General features: G+C 44.9%; 1 protein-coding gene across 3 annotated transcripts in view; it reads right to left on the bottom strand.

Moving 5' to 3' along the window:
- Positions 1 to 2,229: 2,229 nt before the first annotated feature.
- The window catches only part of METTL17 (methyltransferase like 17), a 40,089-nt gene continuing 21,798 nt past the window's right edge, over positions 2,230 to 20,520 (bottom strand). For 2 of the 3 annotated variants that reach the window (XM_068241198.1, XM_068241178.1), the window contains exons 10-14: positions 15,904 to 15,972; positions 10,752 to 10,802; positions 8,399 to 8,491; positions 6,795 to 6,982; positions 2,230 to 4,116 (exon numbers count right to left, since the gene is read on the bottom strand). In XM_068241198.1, the coding sequence (XP_068097299.1) occupies positions 4,002 to 4,116; positions 6,795 to 6,982; positions 8,399 to 8,491; positions 10,752 to 10,802; positions 15,904 to 15,972 (516 nt within the window). In that variant the 3' untranslated portion in view covers positions 2,230 to 4,001. The remainder of the gene's footprint in view (positions 4,117 to 6,794; positions 6,983 to 8,398; positions 8,492 to 10,751; positions 10,803 to 15,903; positions 15,973 to 20,520) is intronic. The other variant, XM_068241188.1, reaches the window with a different exon arrangement.

Raw genomic sequence — 20,520 nt, 5'->3', positions numbered from 1 at the left:
GTTTGCCGTGCCACCACCTAAACTACCAAAAAATTGCTGCCTCCCTGTCGAAAGGAGCACTTTGCACTTAAACTACACAGGGTGCAGGGCTAAGCATACCAGCGTCACCTGCCTGTATGCAGATCCCTGAATGCCCACTTGGTAGGTAGTCACATGGCAAACACCGTACTGATACACTGTCACTCTGTAAACGGCAATTTTATCATCTGTATAATTGCCCCATGAACTGCTGTCAGTCCTTGTTCTTTGTGCTACAATTGATAGGAGCTGGAAAAAACATATTTGACCAATCAGTGGACAAAAAAAACGCACACAAAAACAGCTCCAGCCCAGCCTAGACCTCTCAGTCCAGCTCTGGCCCTGTTCACGACAAAACCGGAAAAAACGTTACCGCTCTGCAGAAGCGGCGACGGAAACCCGAATTGGTCAACTCCCTTTTTTCCAACTCCGGCACCCCCCTGATGCACTGTCCCCCTTTTCCTATTGGGAACTTATGCTGCACCACCCATTAAGGTGCCTCACTTACAGGAATAATCCCATAAGCAACACAGTACAGACCCATTTCCGATCTGTACTGCTCCGTGTGTCCCTGCACCGAGCTGGGAAACACTTCCTATTCTGGCATTCCTTTCCATGGACCCAGGGAAAATCTCTGGGGAAATACTTTGAGAACCGAGACACACAGGAGAATGTCTCTGTATTTCTACCCCCCTCCCTTTCAGCTGCTCTGCCCGGAGCCGCGAGCACAGCCTGACGTGACGTGGATCCCCCAGCCCCTCCTCCCCCCTGCCATGACGTGTGGGGGCCATGACTCACGGGGGCGGGCTCTCTCCACTGCCGCCATTTTGAGTCCTGGACTGCCAGCCAAGATGGCTGCTCCCATAGCAGCCTCTCGTTCCTTTAGACCTAGGAGAGAGAACAAAACTCACACAGAACATACATTTGTTATGCATAGTTACACACAGCATCTATACATTTTACCGAGAGTCAGCCTTCCGCTACCTATACTCTCTGGGATGCTTGCCAAAAGCGAGACAAACCGCGTCACAGCTGCAATGCTAAATATTTTACATCGTAGCATCACCCAGGGACGTTGACCTCTCTCCTCTCACAAATCATCTGCAGCATAACACAGAACTATTCAAGCGTGCAGCGTAACTCTAAACCATATTAACAGCTAGTACTTCTGAGACGCACATTTATCAGTCTGACATGACTACAACATTAAACCTATATAACTTTTAGCGGCGCTGACTGGAACTAGATAAGCTTGCACCTCTCACTACACTCCTCTCTATCACCTCTCCCTCCCATCCAGTACTAACAGAAGCACCGCTGGCTTATCTCCTGCTGCGGGGGACCCCCCCCCTTTTTTCCCAGCCTCTGTAGAGACGGGGAGAGAAGAGAAGAGAAAAAAAAAACCCAATCGACTTCTTTCCAGCAAAAACATGCCTGAGACAAATGCAGTGATAACCACTACGTAAATATACAACACAGGAAGCTTGAATCCGAAGAGAAAAAAAAAAACCAAGCACCTAAACTCTGAAAGCAGCCTCCCCCCTCCCACCACGCGCGAGAGAGAAGAAAAGCCCGCAGCCACCATGCTGCAATTAACACAGAATGTACACATTAACACATTATACTCTCCTTGTTATAACACCAAATACAGATAACGCCATACAACAACGTAAACAAACTTGCCTGAGCAGCAGATTCTTGGCACTTCATCAGCATTCCCGCAACTACACCTGCGAAACTTCCATGGACTCCGGAACCTTCTGAGCGTTTAAACACCGTCATCTCCGTCCCCACACTGGACTGGCTCAGTGGATCTCCATCTCCCACAGCGAGTTGCAAGCTGGCCTCGGAGCGTCCCGTCTGACCCATATTTCGGCTAGTGGCTACAGTGCACAATGCAGTCACAGTCTAACGTCCAAGAGTTTCGCCGCTGATTCTCGAATTGCCGCCGTGTGCTTGGCTCCCGCACACTCCCACTTATCAGTATCAGCTTGATAAGCTTTACCGTCTGCGTCCGTCTATTCCGCTTGTTTTGCTGTGGAATATCTTGAAAACTTCTTCGGCCCCCGGCCCGTCTGCCTGTTTTGCTAGGCAGGGAAGGATTTCAGGCACCAATTGTTATAAACTGTTCTTATCACCTTGCTTCGACACCATCGTCTCACAGACTGTGAGATCACTTGACTCTCCACACAGCAAACAGTAGATATAGACTTTCTCAGGCTTCTCCAATGTTTACGTTATTTATTCAGGAAACAGGAATACAGATAGATACATTCATCTCCTGGCAAAGCAGACTTCCATGTTGCGTTACAGCTGCTTGAGTATCTTCCTACTGAAGATACCCAGGTCTTCTTGTATCTACTCTATGTTACAGCTAGACTACCTATGTACAGCATACATTTTATCAGATTACAGAAAGGAATAACATGCTTAGAGGTCCAAGTCGGCCTTGCGAGCTAGTGCAGAAGGAAGAAGCAGAAGTGCCTTCTCCATCGCTCGCTCCAGATTTAATACCGACTAGGAAAGAGTTAAATATGACATCATCTTCGCCACCCCCTATATCAGTCTATTGGTGGACCCACTCGTGGTGTCATCATACCCGCCTACTCGATTAATAATCAATGAGACATTTGACATACATGCAGGAACGTGGATATTTACAAAACATGGCTGATGTTTATGGTTCCATGTCCAGGTCAGGGAGACCTGCGGCCTTGTTCAGAACAGCTTCTTGGTATGTTCTAGTTCTGCTGACAGAACTGCAGATTTTCTCTCTTCAGAGAAAATCCCCTTAAATGACAGGTCTGCTCATCAAGCCTTTTTGACTAACTCAGTCCAAATAACTGAGGCCTACTTAAATTATAACAGGAGAGAGGACCGGGAAGGCTCTATGGGATCCAGAGCCTTCCCTCTACATAGGTAAGTGTCTTCTTCTGTGACAGCCAGATTATCTTGACCAGCCCTGCTGAATGTCAGGACCCACCACAGAAATTAAAACTACTGCACCTTCTGAACTGGAACACCTTGGCCAGTACTGTCAGATGTCAGCAATCGGGATCCTCAGCAGCATCGGCCATGAAGAACTGGGACATCACTGCTGAACCTTTACCTCCCTCTGTCTCCTTAGGGATGACAGATGATTGCCAAGTGTGACTGGTGGCGCCGTAGTATGGCAGTCTCGGCTCTTGGACATTACCCCCCCCCCCCCCATCCGTCCAGAATCTGTATGAGCCAAAACCAATTCCGGGTACAACCCACCGTTTGTACTTGGCAAAATAAATTATTCTGAAGTATCTAACTTTTTCAAGGTGGCTTCAGATTTGCTCTGAAAGAGAGCTAGATGCTCTAAACCATTAGATAATTACTGCATGGATGTTGACCAACTACATACAGTGAATGACCAGGTTATTCCATCAGTAAATTTCCTCTTCCCTGATGGCACAGGTATTTTCCAAGAATTCATTATGCTCAAATTGTGAAAGAGAGTGTTAAGGAGCATGAGACATCTTCAAACATGGACTGCCCCCCCAGGGTCCAAACCTTAAGTCTATTGAGAATCTTTGGAATGTGCTGGAGAAGAATTTGCGTAGCGGTCCGACTCTCCCATCAGCTCTACGAGATCTTTAAAAATGAATGCAACTCTGACTGAAAAAGACATTGTAGAAGCCCATTAAAATGATGCCACAGCGAATTTGTGCCATAATCAAAGCTGAAGGCAGTCCAACATAATACGGTATTAGCTTTTATTTGTTTTTTGACCAGCAGTGTGTTTCTTCATGATTTCGGAATATGAGAGCATTTTTATTACGTGGCTCTTTCTTCCATTGAGAAACAGAGGTCACTCTAGAACAAATGACACCCTCAGTATGCAGACAAACTGGGCATTATTTGAAACTAGAATAGGACATCAAATTGTAACAGTCCACCTTAGTGCAGATCGTAGAGTCGCCAAAATGTTAGCTTGGTACTATTTTTGTTAGTCATCATGAGTCATTCTTCCCCTTATTTCCAGGTGCGTCAGGGTCAGAATCTGGATAAGAGATTATTGCTGGAAGACGGTCTCCCAACTTACAAATCCTGGCACATCGGTAGAGATCCCTAAGATATATAAAAAGTGTTGTAAATAAAAACGTAATTAGGTTTATTGTAAGTTTACAATGTCACAATTTTTCTTACAATATCTGTGAGGATCAACCAGATTACACATTACTGGAATAGATTTGGTGATCATCATATCACCAAGTGTTGGCAAAACCACATACAGACATTAGACATCTATTACCCAATAGTTCTTGATTATGCCAGGTAATGTCTCATGTCTGCACAGATGTCACCAATTCTGTGCATGTAACCCTAATGCTGGGCATACACGGATGCAATTATGCGCCGGATCGAGCTGCTGGCTCGATGCCGGCGCATCACAGCTCGTCCGTGCGTGCGCACGAATTGATCCCCGCTCGTCTCCGCTGGCATCCCTTATCATTCCTTATTAATACAACTTCTGAGGGCAGGGAGAGATAAAATACATGAACTATGGGCCTTTTTTCTAACTCTGGCATACTTAATAGGCTGATACTGATTAGAGACAGTAAACATTCAACCTACTTTGTAAATGTATAAATATAAAAAAAACAACCCTGGGATACTTAAAGGAGTCATCCGGCGAACGGCTGGCTGGAGAGCTGCGGCGAGGAACGTCCTAAGAGCATGGAGCTGGAGGAAGCCCCCGGTAAGTAGCACTCATTTTGTAACATTTTGCTTGATGACTCCTTTAAAGTCAATTTTAAGAGTAGGAGGATAAATATAATTATTTATCTCATCAATTTATTTTTTACTCCAGGTTCACATTAACTGGAGGTCGGTTGGTTGACTTCTCATCCATTTTTCCAGTCAGACTTAGCGCCTGGCAGCTGTGAAAGGATGAGGAAGAGGAGGCTTAAAAAGACTGCGGTGTGTGGGTCAGGCACTTGCCATGTACGGTGGAGCCTACAGTTTGTTTAATAATGTTGTATAATAGTAGTGATATACCTATCCAAGAGAAAGAAGAAGCCAGGCACCATTCAAGCAAGTGTTGTATTTGTCAGAATAACACCATCAACAGCAAGCATTATAAACACAGATTACCTGACAGTCCATCAAAGGTGGTAAAGGCAGATCAGTAGGAGAGAGTGAGGGCTTGGTCACATGCAGTCTAAGTCCCGTACTGCACATGACCAAGTGCCCTAAACAACCATTGTGGATCAGTCTGCTTTTCACCTTTGCACTCACCTCCTGATCTCCTTCTTCCACCTTTGATGGACTGTGTAATATGTGTTTATAATACTTGCTGTTGATTGTGTTATACTATCAAATACATCACTTGCTTGGAGGGTGCCTGACTTGTTCTTTCGCTTGGCTGTAAGAACACTTCCTGGATGCCCCGAAGTACATACGTTCAGCCCAAACAGCCAACCAGAACGCAAGAGACATGAGAGTTTTGTTGTCGATTTTTGATAAGCAACTGTGTGTGTTGTCACCAAAAAGTGTTTATCATTGTAATCTGTAACTGTAATCTGCCTATCATTCCTGTCCAACCCACATTTCTGATCTTACTCAGAGATACACACCAAGCCGCTCACTCCGCTCCTCCAATGAACTTCGCCTGACCGTCCCCCGCATCACCCAGTCCTATGCACGCCTCCAAGACTTCTCAAGAGCCGCTCCGACACTATGGAACTCCCTACCTCCACCCATTAGGGCAGCCCCCTCCTTCAACACCTTCAAGAAGGCCCTCAAAACTCACCTTTTCACTCTTGCCTACCACCCCTCACAATTGCTCTAAACCCAGCCGAACTCTGGTCCCCTACCTCTCGTGTCCCTACCTCTCCCTCTAGATTGTAAGCCTTTGGGCAGGGTCCTCACTCCTTTTGTGTCCTACCTGATCATGCACCTCTATTACTGTGCACCCATGCTATGCATTTGAGTGAACCTAACTTGCCTAACTCCATGCTCCCATCCAGTGACTGACTAAGCATTACCTTGTACTCATACTGTGCTGTGTGATCTGGTTTTCTTGTATTCCTGTATTGTCATATTGCTGTTTGTCACCCCTAAATATTGTCTGTAACCTAAATTAATGTCTAGCGCTGCGTAATATGTTGGCGCTTTATAAATACAACAAATAAATAAATAAAATAAATAAACAACCCTCTTCCTTTTAGCAGTTACAAATGCCGCTTAAGAGCAGCTGTGCTGACATAGGAGCAGATTGCCACACATCATGTGCCTCAGTTCCATGGTAGTGAGTACAGTGGCAGCTGGAGGGTGAGTTAGGCTGGGTTCACACATAAAGGTGTACAGTTCATTTCCAGTCCCGTCATATTTTGACAGTTTGCAACAGTTTTGCATGAATTTTCCATGGCTTGGTTCACACATAAATATGTACAGTTGCGTTCCAGTTCTGTTCTGTCAGGTTTGGATGAGTTTTCTATGGCTGGGTTCACACAAAAAAGGTGTATAGTTCAATTCCTGTCAGGTAAAACTGATGCAAAACTGACAGGACAGGACTGGAAATTTACAGATGTAATGTGTGAACCAAGCCTTAAACTGGCCTGGGGTTTCCCTATCAATCTAATCTAAAATGCCACTATACACTGCCTGCAAGCAAAATCACCTTGTAACTACAGTTTGCCTGCCACTATATTATACCGGGCACTACTGACCAATGTATTTTTTCACTGTGCACCAGACAGCCACACGCTTGCTAGCATTTGTTATCAATCAGAAATATTACATACTTTCCATGCCTGTTGGATGTGATGACATCATGATGCAATTTCCCATCTGAGCCACATGTGTGGCAGTGCACATGGCGTGGTCTTAGCAGTACATCTCCAATTACACGTGGCCAGTGCTTGTCATCTCCACCCACAATGCCACGAGAGAGTATTAGGAATGAAAATTTCTCCCACTGCTGCTGTGAGTTCTACGATGAAAAATAAAAGGACATTATATAATATAATGCAAAAGATAAATTTAAACTGTACATGAGAATGATGTTGTAAGTACAGTTTAATTCACAACTATTGCATACGACAACCATCCCCCCAAAAAACCCTCATGTTTTACACCTATTGTAGATATGCAATTAGAATGCAATAAAACAATAAAGGTATAAAGAATAAGATATATTCCTCTATAAGGGCTGCCTCATGTTTGGCAGAACTCATCACATAGTAGCAGTAGCAATACAAGTGCTCATCTCCCCACTCCAGATAGTTAACACTTCACACCAAGTTTCTCCACCAGGCCAACCGTGAGGGAGAGAACTCACCCGTGGCTGTGACCACTGATAGATTGGTCAACCCTGGCTTTGGACAAAAGGATTCCACTAGTGCCCTAGTGTCACTCTTATGGTGCCCATACACGGCACAATAAGAACGTTCGATTTTCCCGTTTATTCATCCAAAACGATCGAATCGACTGAAAGACGAAAATAATCTTTTATTAGATCAAGAAAAACTTTTTTGATTGTCGTTTTTCGATAAAAATCCAGCCAGAAAAAAACCTGGAAAAATATTTATATTCGATCTAAAGCTAAATCTACACGCAGCGATCCGGCGGCTCGATTAGCCGCCGGATCGCCTCTTCCGCGTCCCCGCTCTCCCCCCGCGCGTGCACTGGATTCGATACCCGCTCGTCCTCGCGCATCTTCCGCTTGATTCCCTGCCATTGTCCCCTCGCGGGGAACGGGCAGGGAATTGGCGGTAGCAAGATCCGACCTGTCGGATCTTATCGCGGCTCGATTGATAACAAACATCGGAGCATCATCTACGCGTGTAGATGAGGCATAGCAGAATAATCAAACAAAATAATCTAATCTAAAAAAGATGAAAAAATTGTACCATGTATGGGCACAATTAGATACTGTTATCTCCTTTCAACGGTAATTCTTAAACTTGGATAATCGATTTCCAATTCTGGGTAACCGAATAGGACTGACACCCCACATCACATAGCGAATACTGTGAAGACTTGGGGTGAGGAGCACTTGTATCCACAATAAGTCATTCACACTGCATGAATTGTCATTTTTGTACAACAAACCACTTATCTAGCTGACTAGACCCCCTTTCTTATGCACTATCTGTGGCAAACTTTTGTAATAGTAATGGTCAAATTTAGGGGAACTCATGGAGAAGCATGTGATTTGTTTGATCAGCTGAAAGATTTGCATAGCTTTGATTTCCTGTGATCACATCCTGCACATGATCAGAGACTTAACTATCTTATCACCTGACCAACCTGATCACATGCTTCTTCACGAGTTCCCCTAGACATGACCATCAGTACTTTGTATCAATCTTGCTGGCAGGGTTTAGTTCAGCTTTTAATTTCTTACCCAGCTTAGTGGAAAAGACTGGTACTTTTGCACAAAGTTACACGGCACCTTAGAGTTTTCGGACAGTTTGGGACATTCCAGCTGATGAGGGCACTGTCAAAATAAAAGATAGTTATTTCACAGGAACATGCCATGCACAATCAACCAGTATTGAAAGTGAAACCACTTTCTTAAAAAAATAAATAAACAAAAAGCTGCATAAGTAATGTATATTAATGCTCTACAAGACTTTTTAAAGGATACTTGACCCGTGACAACGCTACCTAAGGTAAGCGCAGAGGTATGGTCATGCTGTGCCTCTGTGCATTGTCCATTTCTCTCCCCATTCCCTGTAATCACTCCTTCAGACAGGAAGAGGCAGGCTTGTTTGGATATTCCCTCCTATCCCTCTTAAGGGGAGGGAATTGGGCAGAGAAGAGGAGGCAATGGGAGGTTGATAGAAGGGAATATCACTGCAAGTCTGTCTCTTCCTGTCTGAAAATTTGACTATGGCCAAACGTCAGATTTCTCAAGGAGTGACTAGAAGAACCAGGGGAACAAGGAGAGGAATGGACAACATACACAGGTTTTATGGATCCAGCAGGAAAAAACCTTTGTTCTTACTTTAGGTAGCTCTGCCTCGGGTCAGGTGTGCTTTAAATTAATGTTGTTGTAAAGTATATTTGAATACACAGCCAAATTTGAATTTACAAAACCAACTGAAGCTGAACTTGCATTTATATGTAATATAATATATATGTAATATGCACACTCTTTGTGGAGTATGGAATGCCTAGGACCTTCTCACTTTGGAGCAGGACTAATTAGCTGCACAGAATAGGAGCTTGTTACTCATTTTCCACCAGTAATCCACTGACTGACAGCAAGTTTGGATACTACCGTATGGCAGTCTCTCTCCTGTGGTTTAACAGTTTCACATGCCTATTATTTCAATGTTCAAAAGTAAGTAAGCAGAAATAAGGCTTGCTATTAATCCCTGCAATATACAGGGCTGAACTGAAACAATTGCTCTTTTCTCAGCAATAGCAATAATTGGAATTTCACTTAAAAACACTACAGCCCATCTAATGAAAAGATATACTCTTTTACATTATTTGTACCAAATTACATTTTAATTTTATTGAAAACTCTTTCTTTGAATTCTATGTACTTTTCTTGTATGTGCCTACATTTAAAGTGACTATAAAGGCAAAAGCATACACAACATGTACAGTGTCCTCTTTAAAAAGTTATAATGACTTGTCAGTGTTTTTTTTCTTGTTTGTAAAACAGCATCTGAGACACCTTTGCAGCCACTTGCGATGCTTAGCCCAGCCCACTTCCGGAAGGGTGCTGTGGTGCTTCTCTGGCACTCTGTACCTCCGATACAGAGAGCGCCATGGCACTCGTGTTTAAGCACTGGAAGTGGCTACTCAGAGGGTCACAGGGGCTGTGTTACATAAAATTATGAGATAATGAATGGTATGCGTAGTACAGCTAAGAAATAGAACATTAGTAGCACAGATAAGAGTATCATATTGTTTCCAGTACAGGAAGAGTTAAAGCGGAATAAAACCCTGACATTATATTCAATAAGTTTTCCTACTTTTTATATCCCATACGGTTATCATATTTGCTTTTGTGAATAAGTATTAGTATTCATTTAGAAATTATACGTTCCCAAAGTACACTTTTTTTTTATCTCTGAAAGCCGACTTTGCATTTTATTTATAACGGCTTTATTCATGTTCTAACAAGCAAAAATGCTTTATTTACATTCTTCACTTGATACAATTAAACACAAGGTAACATTATCTACAACTTCGGATGCATCCAGCTTTGCTGTCAGGGAAGCTTCTAAGTCCTGTGTGTAACACTTTGAATGCTGTTCTAGTAAAAAAAAAATCCTGGTTGTACATAATATGCTGTAAATAATCTATTAGAGCAAAGAGGAAATGCTGGGTTTCATTCTGCTTTAAGAAACTTCACTTGTTATCTATGCAAAAGAGCTTCTCTTAGCTCTCCGACCAGTTTAGTTGCCAACAGTGCTATTTTCTGAGGCTTTTATACTTCAAAGAAACAGTGATAGGCAACATCAGGTAAGATTTTTATTGCAGGGAAGTTGAATGGGGGATTAGCTCTGCTCTGTTTCTTAGTTTAAAATACAGAGTGTGGTTTGTAAATTGCAAATATGATAGAATGATGCATGCTATAAAAAAAAAAGCTATAGACCTGAAAAAAAAATGAGACTCTTTGCTACTAATGTTCTATTAACTATCCCTACTACACATATAATTCATGATATCATTTTTTCTGCTTCAGTGTCACTTTATAGTCTCTCTAACAAACAACTAAGGTTAAATCCATATCTTACCGGAGCAAATACACAGGCTGGCCGATGGTCCCAAATCTCTTTATCACCTCCCTGAAGAAAGACAGAAATGCACTGCAATAAAACTTACAACATCATACCTAGTATAAAAGAACTCTTGGAGGTACAGCAAAATATTAACCTGTTAATTACACTGACTTCCATTATGTCTAGCAATTTTCGAATCTATTTTGCTTTCAAGCTGCACCTAGACCCCAGTGTTCTCCCCAGGCCTAATTAGGTGGGCGGGCCGCCCGGCTGTTTTGAAACCCCGCCCGCCTGTTTTGAAACCTGGTCGGCACCATTTTTCAAAGTATTTTGTCATTCTGAGCGGCGATCCTCAAGAAAATGGCTGCCGCACAGGGGACACTTTTTTTAAGCCGACGTTTGCTCACACTGGAGTAAGCTGCGGGTCCCTCCCCTCCCAGAGTGTCTCTCTCCTCTCCCTCCCCGCCTCTATGCAGACGCTTCCTCTTCTCCGGTTTCACTACTCAGCGCAATGCTGTCACGTGCTGCCTGGCTGGGCTCCTTCGGACACATCCTCCAGAGCCAGCGCGGGTGGATTCAATAGAGAATTACATGATGCAGCCAGACAGATCGGGATGAGGACACGCATACATGCTTGAAATTCCTTTGGGTGAGCTGCTTATCTGTGCTGTTTCTTCTCCCCCCCCCCCCCCCTCACTAATCACTCCAAGCTCTAACACCTCTCACTTCAGCGTTCTGCATTAACTCCCTCACTGCTGGTTAGGAGTTCTTAGTTGGAATATGTGCACTGTCACTTTCACTCTTTTCTAGGATATGATAGTTTTCTTGCCTTGCAATTCTGCCCACATCACCATAAGCCTGACCTACTCTCCCCCACCCCACTAGCCACCAGCCTGACCTACTTACCCACCCACATATTCCACTAGCCACCAGCCTGACCTACTCACCCACCCACTAGCCACCAGCCTGACCTACTTACCCACCCACCTATTCCACTAGCCACCAGCCTGACCTACTCTCCCCCACCCCACTAGCCACCAGCCTGACCTACTTACCCACCCACATATTCCACTAGCCACCAGCCTGACCTACTCACCCACCCACTAGCCACCAGCCTGACCTACTTACTAACCCACCTATTCCACTAGCCACCAGCCTGACCTACTCACCCTCAACCCACTAGCCACCAGCCTGACCTACTCACCCCCAACCCCACCAGCCACCAGCCTGACCTACTTACCCACCCACTAGCCACCAGCCTGACCTACTTACCCACCCACCTATTCCACTAGCCACCAGCCTGACCTACTCACCCCCACCCCACTAGCCACCAGCCTGACCTACTTACCCACCCACCCACTAGCCACCGGCCTGACCTACTTATCCCCACCCCACTAGCCACCAGCCTGACCTACTTACCCACCCACTAGTCACCAGCCTGACCTACTTACCCACCCACCTATTCCACTAGCCACCAGCCTGACCTACTCACCCCCACCCCACCAGCCACCAGCCTGACCTACTCACTCCCACCCCACTAGCCACCAGCCTGACCTACTTACCCATCCACCCACTAGCCACCAGCCTGACCTACTCACCCCCACCCCACTAGCCACCAGCCTGACCTACTTACCCACCCACCCACTAGCCTGACCTATTTACCCACCCACCCACTAGCCTGACCCACTTACCCACCCACCCATTCCACTAGCCACCAGCCTGACCTATTTACCCACCCACCCACTAGCCTGACCTATTTACCCACCCACCCACTAGCCTGACCCACTTACCCACCCACCCATTCCACTAGCCACCAGCCTGACCTACTCACCCCCACCCCACTAGCCACCAGCCTGACCTACTTACCCACCCACCTATTCCACTAGCCACCAGCCTGACCTACTTATCCCCACCCCACTAGCCACCAGCCAGACTTACTTACCCACCCACCCCACTAGCCACCAGCCTGACCTACTTACCCACCCACCCCACTAGCCACAAGCCTGACCTACTTACCCACCCACCCCACTAGCCACCAGCCTGATCTAATTTGTCACCCATCCACCCCACTAGCCCGACCTACTTACCCACCCACCCCATGAGCCACCAGCCCGTCGTACCTACCCACACCACTAGCCAGCAGCCTGACCTACCTAACACACTAGTCCACCTCACTAGCCACCAGCCTGACCTACCTACCCACTCCACCAGTCTGACCTACATTTGACATTGGGGTAATGGTTTATGCATTGGAAATTTTGAGTAATAGTTTCTACATTGGACATCTGGGGTAATGGAAATGCTGCCTTATTATATATTTGTTTTTTGGGGGAAAACGTTGTGTAATTACCTTTATGGACAATTTGCCTAGCTGTGTTTTGGGGAAAAAAATCAGGGCCCTTTTGAGTTAAACTGTTACAATGCAGTTGGCTACGCCCATGTCATAGCCACGCCCATTTTCCAGCATATGTCATGGTCACGCCCATTTTATGCCACCCGGCTACTTTTTCATGCCACCCGGCTGGAAAAAAATTCTGGGGAGAACACTGAGACCCAGCATGCTATCCAAGTCTGTGCACTGTTCCATAGTGTGGATTGATATTTTCAGTCTACAAAGAAGTTATCTCAGACTACCCGCCTGCTCAGAATAGTACACAGAAGCATGCCGGGACTTGGTGCAGTGTTTTTTTAGGTTATCAGGTCTCTCAATGTTCAAAATGGAAAGATGTGTAAATGGCAGACTCACACTTATGTCTGTTTGGATTACATTTAAAGAGACAGTGAAGCAGAAAACAATTATGATATAATGAATTGGTTGTGTAGTACAGCTAAGAAATAAAGCATTAGATGCAGAGACATAAGTCTAATATTTGTTTCCAGTACAGGAAATGTTAAACGATACCTGAAGTGACATGTGACATGATGAGGTAGACATGTGTATGCACAGCGCCAAGCACACAAATAACTATGCTGTGTTCCTTTTTTTCTTTCTCTGTCTGAAAGAGTTAAATATCAGATATGTAAGTAGTTGACTCAGTCCTGACTCAGACAGGAAGTGACTACAATGTGACCCTCACTGATAAGGAATTCCCCTTTTTATATCTCTTTCTTGCTCTCAGAAGCCATTTTCTGCTAGGAATGTGTTTTATAGTTGGAATTTCTTATCAGTGAGGGTCACACTGTAGTCTCTTCTGGAGTCAGCCACTTACATACCTGATATTTAACTCTTTCAGGCAGAGAAAGAAAAAAAGGAACACAGCATAGTTATTAGTGTGCTAGGCACTGTACATACACATGTCTATCTCATCAAGTCACATGTCACTTCGGGTATCCTTTAACCACTTAAGCCCGAAGGGTTGAAATTTTTTTACATCCGAACAACTTTCACCCCTCATTCATTTGCCAATAACTTTATCACTACTCATCACAATTAATTGATCTATATCTTGTTTTTTCCGCCACCAATTAGGCTTTCTGTGGGTGGTATATTTTGCTAAGAGCCCCTTTACTGTAAATGCATTTTAACAGGAAGAATAAGAAAAAAATGGAAAAAATTCATTATTTCTCAGTTTTCAGCCATTATAGTTTTAAAATAATACATGCCTCCATAATTAAAACTCACGTATTGTATTTGCCCATATGCCCCGGGTATTTCACCGTTAAAATGATGTCCCTATCACAATGTATGGCGACAATATTTTATTTGGAAATAAAGGTGCATTTTTTCCGTTTTGCGTCCATCACTGTTTAGAAGCCCATAATTTATTAAATCATATTGATATACTCCTTTGACATGCATATTTAAAAAGTTCAGACCCTTAGGTAACTATTTATGTTTTTTTTGTTTTTTTTATTATTGTAATTTTTTTTTTTTAATTTAAACTTGTATGTGGGTATTTTTTGGTGTGGGAGGTAAACAGGGTTTTTTTTAATATATTTATATGTTTAATTTGAAATTTTTTTTTTCAGGTGTAATTTGCTATTTGGCCACAAGATGGCCAGAATCAAAAAGTCCTGGGAGCGATCGATCTCGCTCCCAGGCAGAAGAAAGGAGCCCAGAGCTCAGAAAAGCCGCAGCATCTGAAGAGACGCTGTCGGCTTTTCTCCGGGGGGGGGGTCCGATCAGCGAAAGGGATTTATAATCCCTTTCACTGATCGGTGGGCTAGCGGCCAGCAGCGGGGGCGCGCACGGGGGTGCCCGCGGGAGCGCGCGCGACCCGCGGGAGTGCGCGCAGCCCAACTGGACGAGAAATCTCGTCCAGTTGGGCTTAAGTGGTTAAGAAACTCCAGTTGTTATCTATGCAAATAGCCATTGAGCTCTGCGACTTTGAAAGTCGTGGAGAGCTCTGACTTCTGATTAGGTTATCTGAACGGTATTGTGTATTTCTTTTGCAGAAAACAGTTCAGGACAGGTCAAAAGTTCACTGCCTGTTCTGCAAAAACTTTTAGAATGCTGAGTAATGTGTAAACTGCAAGTATTAGAGAATGATGCAATGTTATAAAAAAAAAAAAAGCTGTATAACTGAAAATAAAATATGAGAATATTGTTTTGCTACCAATGTTCTAGTAATTACCCCTACTACACAACCATGATATGATAATTTATTTTTTTTGCTTCAGTGTCTCTTTTATAAAGAGAATCTGTACTGAAAAAAAGTTTACATCGCCGCTGCTCCGGGAGGATTTTCGCCACCGCCGTGGGACCGAGGAGGACTGGGAAAGCCTCAAAAGGATCCGGAGGCTTCCCCCACCCAAGGCGAGTACCCCCTAGGGGAGGTTTTTTCGTTACAGATTTTCTTTAAAGGAGCCATCAGGCAGTATTAAAGAAAATAAGTGCTACTTACCGGGGACTTCCTCCAGCCCCAAGCTCCCAGCACGTCCCTCGCCGCAGCTCTCCCCACAGCCGTACGCCCCACAGGCGACCTCTAGGGTGGCCTGTACTGCGCCTGCACGAGTGGTGCTGTCAATCACTGCCACATGGGCCAGAGCGGACTGCGCAGGCGTGCTGGGAGCTTGGGGCTGGAGGAAGCCCCCGGTAAGTAGCACTTATTTTCTTTAATATTGCCTGATGACTCCTTTAAGGAACTTTGGAAGTTATAGAACTTTTGTAATAAAATCCAAAAAAGGAAACCAAACACAAATCAACTACATAATAATTATAACTTACTCTTAAGACTATGTCTCGAGCTTCCATTAAAAGCCGATGTCCTTCTCTTGTACCATTTTCTACCAGCACCTATGTAAACTGGAAGTTAAAACCAAATAAAAAGGAAATGTACAGGGTACATTAAAGAGACTCTGAAGTCTCATTTTTTACCTACTTATATAATCCTCTCAGCATGATTGCCTTAGTAGAAACACCACATCCCCGCGGCAGATGACTGATTTATTACAGAGAAAGCGACATGCAAAGTTCCACGACTTTGCAGGTCGCAGATTGTGCTGCCCTGGAGAGGAAGAGCTATAGGCTGTAGCTCTTTCTCTCTGCAATCAATCTCCGCGGGTCTCCGCCTCCTCTTCGCCCCCCTCTCAGTGAAAGACGACTGAGAGGGGCGGGGAGAGGCGGCAAGAGTCTCTTTAACCACTTGAGGACCACAGTCTTTTCGCCCCTTAAGGACCAGAGCCTTTTTCTCCATTCAGACGACTGCAGCTTTCACGGTTTATTGCTCGCTCATACAACCTACCACCTAAATGAATTTTACCTCCTTTTCTTGTCACTAATACAGCTTTCTTTTGGTGCTATTTGATTGCTGCTGCGAGTTTTACTTTTTATTATATTCATCAAAAAAGACATGAATTTTGTCAAAAAAAATGACTAACTTTCTGTGCTGACATTTTTCAAATAAAGTAAAATTTCCTATACATTTGAGCGCGAAAGTTATTCTGCTACATGTCTTTGATAAAAAAAAAACATTCAGTGTATATTTATTGGATTGAGTAAAAGTTATAGCGTTTACAAACTATGGTGCCAAAAGTGAATTTTCCCATTTTCAAGCATCTCTGACTTTTCTGCGCACCTGTCAGGTTTCATGAGGGGCTAAAATTCCAGGATAGTACAAATACCCCCCAAATGACCCCATTTTGGAAAAAAGACATCCCAAAGTATTCAGTGAGAGGCATGGTGAGTTCATAGAAGATTTTATTTTTTTTCACAAGTTAGCGGAAAATGACACTTTGTGACAAAAAAAAAGAAAAAAAAAAAAGTTTCCATTTCTTCCAACTTGCGACAAAAAAAAAATGAAATCTGCCACGGACTCACTATGCTCCTCTCTGAATACCTTGAAGTGTCTACTTTCCAAAATGGGGTAATTTGTGGGGTGTGTTCACTGTCCTGGCATTTTGGGGGGTGCCTAATTGTAAGCACCCCTGTAAAGCCTAAAGATGCTCATTGGACTTTGGGCCCATTAGCGCAGTTAGGCTGCAAAAAAGTGCCACACATGTGGTATTGCCGTACTCAGGAGAAGTAGTATAATGTGTTTTGGGGTGTATTTTTACACATACCGATGCTGGGTGGGAGAAATATCTCCGTAAATGGCAATTTTTTAATTTTTTTTACACACAATTGTCTATTTACAGAGATATTTCTCCCACTCAGCATGGGTATGTGGAAAAATACACCCCAAAACACATTATACTACTTCTCCTGAGTACGGCGATACCACATGTGTGGCACTTTTTTGCACCCTAACTGCGCTAAGGGGCCCAAAGTCCAATGAGTACCTTTAGGATTTCACAGGTCATTTTGAGAAATTTGGTTTCAAGACTACTCCTCACGGTTTAGGGCCCCTAAAATGCCAGGACAGTATAGGAACCCCACAAATTACCCCATTTTAGAAAGAAGACACCCCAAGGTATTCCGATAGGAGTATGGTGAGTTCATAGAAGATTTTTTTTTTTGTCACAAGTTATCAGAAATTGATTTTAATTATTTTTTTTCACAAAGTGTCATTTTCCGCTAACTTGTAACAAAAAATACCTTGGGGTGTCTTCTTTCTAAAATGGGGTCATTTGTGGGGTTCCTATACTGCCCTGGCATTTTAGGGGCCCTAAACCATGAGGAGTAGTCTTGAAACCAAATGTCGCAAAATGACCTGTGAAATCCTAAAGGTACTCATTGGACTTTGGGCCCCTTAGCGCAGTTAGGGTGCAAAAAAGTGCCACACATGTGGTATCGCCGTACTCAGAAGAAGTAGTATAATGTGTTTTGGGGTGTATTTTTACACATACAGATGCTGGGAGGGAGAAATATCTCTGTAAATGACAATTATTTGATTTTTTTTTACACACAATTGTCCATTTATAGAGAGATTTCTCCCACCCAGCATGGGTATGTATAAAAATACACCCCAAAACACATTATACTACTTCTTCTGAGTACGGCGATACCACATGTGTGACACTTTTTTGCAGCCTAGGTGCACTAAGGGGCCCAACATCCTATTCACAGGTCATTTTGAGGCATTTGTTTTCTAGACTACTCCCCACGGTTTAGGGCCCCTAAAATGCCAGGGCAGTATAGCAACCCCACAAGTGACCCCATTTTAGAAAGAAGACAGGTATTCTGTTAGGAGTATGGTGAGTTCATAGAAGATTTTTTTTTGTCACAAGTTGGCGGAAAATGACACTTTGTGAAAAAAAAAACAATACATATCAATTTCCGCTAACTTGTGACAAAAAATAAAATCTTCTATGAACTCATCATACACCTAACAGAATACCTTGGGGTGTCTTCTTTCTAAAATGGGGTCACTTGTGGGGTTCCTATACTGCCCTGGCATTTTACGGGCCCAAAACTGTGAGTAGTCTGGAAACCAAATTTCTCAAAATGACTGTTCAGGGGTATAAGCATCTGCAAATTTTGATGACAGGTGGTCTATGAGGGGGCAAATTTTGTGGAACCGGTCATAAGCAGGGTGGCCTCTTAGATGACAGGATGTATTGGGCCTGATCTGATGGATAGGAGTGCTAGGGGGGTGACAGGAGGTGATTGATGGGTGTCTCAGGGGGCGGTTAGAGGGGAAAATAGATGCAATCAATGCACTGGGGAGGTGATCGGAAGGGGGTCTGAGGGGGATCTGAGGGTTTGGCCGAGTGATCAGGAGCCCACACGGGGCAAAATAGGGCCTGATCTGATGGGTAGGTATGCTAGGGGGTGACAGGAGGTGATTGATGGGTGTCTCAAGGTGTGATTAGAGGGGGGAAATAGATGCAAGCAATGCACTGGCGAGGTGATCAGGGCTGGGGTCTGAGGGCGTTCTGAGGTGTGGGCGGGTGATTGGGTGATGGGTAACAGTGACAGGTGGTGATAGGCGGTGATTGATGGGTAATTAGTGGGTGTTTAGAGGAGAGAAGAGATGTAAACACTGCACTTGGGAGGTGATCTGATGTCGGACCTGCGGGCGATCTATTGGTGTGAGTGGGTGATCAGATTGCCCGCAAGGTGCAGGTTAGGGGCTGATTGATGGGTGGCAGTGACAGGGGGTAAATGATGGGTGATTGACAGGTGATCAGTTATTACAGGGAATTACAGGGAATAACAGATGTAAATATTGCACTGGCGAATTGATAAGGGGGGGTCTGAGGGCAATCTGAGCGTGTGGGCGGGTGATTGGGTGCCCGCAAGGGGCAGATTGGGGTCTAATCTGATGGGTAACAGTAACAGGTGGTGATAGGGGGTGATTGATGGGTAATTAGTGGGTGTTTAGAGGAGAGAAGAGATGTAAACACTGCACTTGGGAGGTGATCTGATGTCGGACCTGCGGGCGATCTATTGGTGTGGGTGGGTGATCAGATTGCCCGCAAGGGGCAGGTTAGGGGCTGATTGATGGGGCTGATTGATGGGTGGCAGTGACAGGGGGTGATTGATGGGTGGCAGTGACAGGGGGTGATTGACAGGTGATCAGTGGGTTATTACAGGGAATAACAGATGTAAATATTGCACTGGCGAATTGATAAGGGGGGGGTCAGAGGGCAATCTGAGCGTGTGGGCGGGTGATTGGGTGCCCGTAAGGGGCAGATTAGGGTCTAATCTGATGGGTAACAGTGACAGGTGGTGATAGGGGGTGATTGATGGGTGATTGATGGGTAATTAGTGGGTGTTTAGAGGAGAGAAGAGATGTAAACACTGCACTTGGGAGGTGATCTGATGTCGGATCTGCGGGCGATCTATTGGTGTGGGTGGGTGATCAGATTGCCCGCAAGGGGCAGGTTAGGGGCTGATTGATGGGTGGCAGTGACAGGGGGTGATTGACGGGTGATTGACAGGTGATCAGGGGGGATAGATGCATACAGTACACGGGGGGGGGGGGTCTGGGGAGAATCTGAGGGGTGGGGGGGTGATCAGGAGGGAGTAGGGGGCAGATTAGGGACTAAAAAAAAAATAGCGTTGACAGATAGTGACAGGGAGTGATTGATGGGTGATTAGGGGGGTGACTGGGTGCAAACAGTGGTCTGGGGGGTGGGCAGGGGGGTCTGAGGGGTGCTGTGGGCGATCAGGGGGCAGGGGGGGGGAAATCAGTGTGCTTGGGTGCAGACTAGGGTGGCTGCAGCCTGCCTTGGTGGTCCCTCGGACACTGGGACCACCAGGGCAGGAGGCAGCCAGTATAATAGGCTTTGTATACATTACAAAGCCTATTATACATTGTTTCAGCGGCGATACGGGTGCTAGTAACCCGCCGGCGCTTCCGAACGGCCGGCGGGTTACAGCGAACGGTGGCCGGAGCCAGTCCCCGGCGGCTGATCGCGTCACGAATGACGCGATCGCCGCATAGCCACTCCCGCAGCC

This window comes from Hyperolius riggenbachi, chromosome 1 (assembly GCF_040937935.1).
Source record: "Hyperolius riggenbachi isolate aHypRig1 chromosome 1, aHypRig1.pri, whole genome shotgun sequence".
Classification (NCBI taxonomy): Eukaryota; Metazoa; Chordata; class Amphibia; order Anura; family Hyperoliidae; genus Hyperolius; species Hyperolius riggenbachi.
The sequence above is the reverse complement of the archived record's forward strand: the minus strand, read 5'-3'. Positions and strand labels throughout refer to the sequence as shown.